We start from the raw sequence: 5,387 nt of genomic DNA, 5'->3' as shown, positions 1-5,387 counted from the left end.
TTGGAAAGAGTGACACAATGGTAAAAGAAACTTTTATATTAATTAAAAATAAAATAAAATCAGAGTGAAATTGTTGATGAAAAACCTAACTTAGAGGAGAAAAAAAAAGTAAGAAATATTCTTCTATCCTCAATTTTAAAAATGATCGAAAATGTTTAAATTTTTTAAAAAAAAAATAAAAAAGAAAAAATGTTAAGACGGTCGTGCCTATCGAGCTGTTTGTCAAATATAATAACTATATATCTTATTTATATATATATATATACTTTACAAATTATGAACATTGATACTTATACAGAATGACTTGATGCTTAATTTTTGTTATTTTACATATACAAAAAGTATAGGAAGAAATTTATGTCACATACAACATTTTATTTCTTAGCAATTAGACTTGATCGCTGAAATTCTTTTTGGAATTCCATAAAGAAATAAAAAACCAATATTGTATTGCAAGCACGGGGTGCCACGTCATGTGCTTTATTTGGTGCTATGATGCTGCTGCTTTCAGTGCTTTCTGCTGTGCTTGCTGCAGTTACAAATAAATTACTTATTTTCGTATATGGAAATAGTCAACGTATGTTAAGCTGAAAAATAACAAAATAAATATATATTATTGTAGTACCTTTTTCAAATATTTCTTGTGAAGTTTAAGTGCCGCAATACATGCCTTTTTGGCGTCAAGATTTCCATTTACATCATTCAATATCTAAGAAGAAAGAAGGAGTTAATACTTAATAGATATTGAAAATTGATAATAGAAGATGATGAAATGTTGACTAACCTTGACAACATCATCCAAGCCACGTGCTTGTTGGAGGAGTACGGCGCTTTTTTCTTTTAAAACACTGGCAACAAGGAAAATAGAAATGGGAAGAGGAGGATGAGCATCTTTTGCTGCTCCATTCTTCATGTACTCTCTCTCATACTTCCCATAATGACGCATTGACTTTAATCTTAGTTTTGCTTCCTCTGACTTTTCTGCTTCTGCCTCTTCATACACCCAGAACAAGTTTGGATCATATTCTAGAGCCCACATCATCTATTCAATAACAATGGACACATATTATCAACAACAAAGTGAGGTGGATTTTACTAAACAAATATATCAATATCATAGAAAGGAAGAAGTAGGAACACCTAAGCAAAAATAAAATGTAAATAAAAAAAAAAGGCTAAACAAACCTCCCAGAGGTACAACGAATCACAAAAGGAAAATTCTCGACGAAATAGAACCATTAACATTCGAAAAGCGAAGAGATAGTCACCACCACCAAGATGCTCTGTTCACCAACATCAAAGCCAGATATCATTCTCATTATTTCTCGATTTCTTTCTTTTTTTTATTAGTAGCAACATTAACACGTGCCTTATACCTAAACCCTAAAATTAAAATGAAAAAAGAAAGATGGAAGGAGTTACCTAAGTGCTGATGAAGTTTAGGATCAATTATTTGAGTAATCTCAGCTAGATTGGTTAGTTGAGCCTCCACCCCGACAGAGCTATCGGTGCATCTAAAGTTTCCTCTCTTTAAAATTTTTTAAACATATATAGATCATAAGAAATGGAGAAATATTTGAATACATTTAATAATATTCTATTTTCTAATAAAAAGAAAAGAAAAGCAGCTCATTACACAAAGTCCTATATAACCAACCATCTTTAATTTGTTGAGTATTATTTTCCAATTATCTAAAAGTAAATAATACCAATATTAATTTTGATTCAAAATAGTATAAATTATTTTATACTATTATTTAATTAAATTTTATTTAATGATGGTCATTCATGTTATATATAATTATAAAAAATTATTTTATTGACTTGACAATATTTAATTCGATATATATGTAAAAAAAATTTTATACTATCAGTATATAAAATTTAAATTTTAAAAAAATTAATTATGGATTATATAAGTTAAGCACTAAGATTACTACTAAGAATATAACATCTTTTTAAGATGAGAAACCAAGTCAATAACTAAAGATGAGAAATGAAATGTTTTTTTTTTTTTTTTAATCATATTTGCCAATGTTAAACATTGTCTAAAACAAATTTAATAATAGAGTTTACCAGTCTACGCATTAGACGCTCAAAGCACCAAAATGCATCAGCTTCGTCACTTAGAAGCATTATCATAGGGGAGCACAGATCACTCATTCCTAAAAAAAGAAATTTTTTAGAAAATTAAATTTGGGAATTTACAGAAGCTGCAAATATAATTGTTACATTTATTTTTCTTACAAATACAAAAACAAGTTAGAAGTAAAATTTTTGAAAATAGTCAAATCTTATATATTCTCTATTTTGCATAAATAATACTCATTTCGTATTTCGGTATTTGTGCTTTTTTTTTCCCCTTCTTTTGATATACCAAAAAATTGATCTTTTAGGGTGTCTTTACATATTGTGATAGAAATGAAAGGGAGATTTTGGAAGGTAAAAAAAAAGGGAAGTGAAGGAAGGTCTTAAGATTTTTAAACCTCTTCTTGGCCATTGGTTTAAAAAATGAAGCAAGATAGTTGAGATTAAAATAAAAATAGAGAATATATTTAGAGGTATACCTTGACAATAGCCAACATCAGTATCTATCCAAGCATAGACAGCAAGAATATCCCACAATTTGGCCAAGTTCTCTTTCTTCTCATAAAAAACTAGTGTTCTATCAGTTCGAAGCACGTCAAGACCTGAAAATAAATTTATATATACAATACAGTAGTCATGAGATTCAAATTAAAAAAACTTACTAAAGACTGAACAACTAGCATTTTTCTTTTACAATATACAATTATTTGTTATGGTTAAAAATAAGTAAATGACATTATAAATGGTTAAAAAATAAAGAACCTATTTGATGGAGGGTTAGCATCCATTGAATGATTCTCTTGTCAGTGACCCTTTCACCAGTGCATGAAGGTTTGGCATTCGCAGTCTCAGGAGTTGGGACAATTACTCCATTGTCAGGATGTGTTTCCAAAAGAACCAAAGGATCATGAATTGGTTGACCATCTTCAGTAATTACAGGTGCTGTAATAAATCTCCCACTTCCTACCAGAGGAAACAGGTTTTGGCACACTTCCTTCCATTTAGCATATTGTTCCCTGAACCATATTCTCAAAAGTCATCCAACAAATTACCATTATTAAAATGGCAAATTTTTTTGTGCCTGTAACTTTGGTGCTGAAAATCCGAAATTGTCGAATTTACTTTTTATAATAAATTTTAAATATTAAAAAATTATTTATTTTTATATTTTTTAATTTAAATATTAATTTTTATTTTGTTTAGTAAATTAACTAACTATATATAGACACCATAGCATGTGCCTATTAAAATGTATGAGATTGTAATTACCTTCTGCGCTCCCTTATCTCATCTCTTTCCTCAATGGTGCTCCTGGGATCATAGCAACCAAGTAGAAATTCCCAAACTTCTCCTCTAATTGATGGATGGATTCCCTAATTTTCAAATTTTAATCAATTCTTATAAGGGCTTCCGAGGACATGCATGTTTGAAGCAACAATTCAATTAAAAAAGTAATTAATAACTACCCCACGATGAATTCGGCTTAGAGTCTTTCCTATATCTAAATATCCTTCTGGAGAAAATGCAGCTTTCCACTTTCTTTCACTTAGAGTCTTACCAGCCTGAACCATACAAAAAAGAACACCATGAAAAAACAAATTAAAATGGTTGAAATATTGGGGAAAAAATCAATATAAAAACAATCTTTTAACGATCAATTCTTCACAGTATTCATTCTCATAAATGTTGAAACGGCCATGAATAATTTGATAGAAAATTTTTTAAATATTCTTAAAATACCGATGTTTTCTGTCATTTTAACAGTTAATTTAATTAATATATATTATGTATTTTTTTATAATTAAAATTAACAACTAAAATTATTAAAACATTAGTATTCTTAAAATACCTAAAATTCTTTCAATTTGATAATAAAATCTTTTTTATTAAGTAAAATAAAGATAATAAAAATTAAATTGTAGATCTTTTGAATATAGAAACTATGACATATTTTCTACAATTACTTATTCTAAAAACTAAAAACCATTGAGAAAAAAGAACTTGTATTGTTTTATCTCTTAACATTCTTTACGAAAAAGAAAACAAACCTTGATTCTAAATCGAGACTTGGGGACATCAGTGCATTCAGGGCGGACTTCATAGAAAGAGTCAGCAGGAACTCCAGGATCTCTCCACATTCCAAATAAGCAAAAGAATCCTCAAAAAGAAACACACGTTTTTTTTTTTTATTTAAAAAAAAAAAAGCAAGTTTTCAATTTAATTTTCTTGGCAGCGCAAGGAGCTGAACCCCTTTGAAATTATTATTATTATTAGTGAAACCCAGAAACAAAAATTCCTTAAAGGTCTCTGGTGATGAATTCAAAGGGTATCCAGCCAAGGCTCAACTGGGAAGACCAATGTCTAAAACAACAAAGAAATTAAATTTTATTTTAAGTAATTTTTATGGTTTATTTAGAATTTGTTGTGTTGGGAGGTTAAGAATTGTTATGGTGGTATTAGATAGAGAGAGGAAAGTCCTAATATCCTGTAAAAGGTAACTCCCAACCTCACATACATACACCAATAATTACCGCTTAATGCGTAAATTTCTACAAATTAATTTCTCTTTTGTTTATGTTGTTTTTCTTGTTTTCTTTTTCCTCCATTTTTTTTTATATACATATATTTTAAGTTATTGTATCCTTGTTTAGTGACTTGGAATTTGTTGTCCAAAAAAATAATCAAAACCTTTTTTTATGTATGAGTTTTTGCTTTCTCTTTTTTTTCCCCTCTATATTAAGAAGATTAATGTTTTTTGGTAAGTTGGGAGCCAGAAAAATGGACAACCAGATAGATTCTTAATTGTCCCACATGTGAAATGTAATTTTTAGCCATGTGAGAATGGTCAAATCTAAAAATGAAAAAAAAAAAAAAAAAAAAAAAAAAAAAAAAAAAACTAGTTAAGTTTATGCAAAATCCTTTTCTAGTTCTTGTGTATTTTCTAGAGTGTAGCTATTTAATTTGGGGACGTGTCACTACAAGAGCTTTTTGTTTTTTTGTTTTTAACATAAAACATAAAAGTTTAGTAAAATTTTATATAGTTAACTATTAAAATACCTTAAGTTAAATTTGGTTATTTACATAAAAATTAGGGCAAATGACATCAATAATCTAATTGAGATTCAATTTTACATAAAATACTAGAGGAGAAGTCGTCAAAGTATGAGATGCTGCTGTCGATAATGAATTTTGAGTCGGAGTTAAAATAGGGGCAGACAGACTAACAATAGGCAGAAGAATTTCTATTTTAGCATGAACAGGCTGATCCACTTCTCGATCAAAGGGAGTGTCGACATCAG

The 5,387-nt window shown here is 28.7% G+C and overlaps 1 protein-coding gene across 1 annotated transcript; it reads right to left on the bottom strand.

The window, feature by feature from the left end:
- Positions 1-288: 288 nt before the first annotated feature.
- LOC107632858 (rab GTPase-activating protein 22-like) lies at positions 289-4,493 on the bottom strand. The gene is made up of 11 exons (XM_088509343.1): positions 4,137-4,493; positions 3,555-3,650; positions 3,358-3,461; positions 2,851-3,104; positions 2,568-2,690; positions 2,077-2,165; positions 1,423-1,528; positions 1,186-1,283; positions 785-1,042; positions 626-709; positions 289-529 (listed from the first exon to the last, which is right to left on the bottom strand). The coding sequence occupies exons 1-11, from the start codon at positions 4,224-4,226 to the stop codon at positions 491-493; spliced, it is 1,341 nt and encodes a 446-aa protein (XP_088365469.1). The 5' UTR covers positions 4,227-4,493; the 3' UTR covers positions 289-490.
- Between the last annotated feature and the right edge of the window lie 894 nt (positions 4,494-5,387).

This window comes from Arachis ipaensis, chromosome B3 (genome assembly GCF_059453495.1).
Source record: "Arachis ipaensis isolate K30076 ecotype BB chromosome B3, ASM5945349v1, whole genome shotgun sequence".
NCBI lineage: Eukaryota > Viridiplantae > Streptophyta > Magnoliopsida > Fabales > Fabaceae > Arachis > Arachis ipaensis.
The sequence above is the reverse complement of the archived record's forward strand: the minus strand, read 5'-3'. Positions and strand labels throughout refer to the sequence as shown.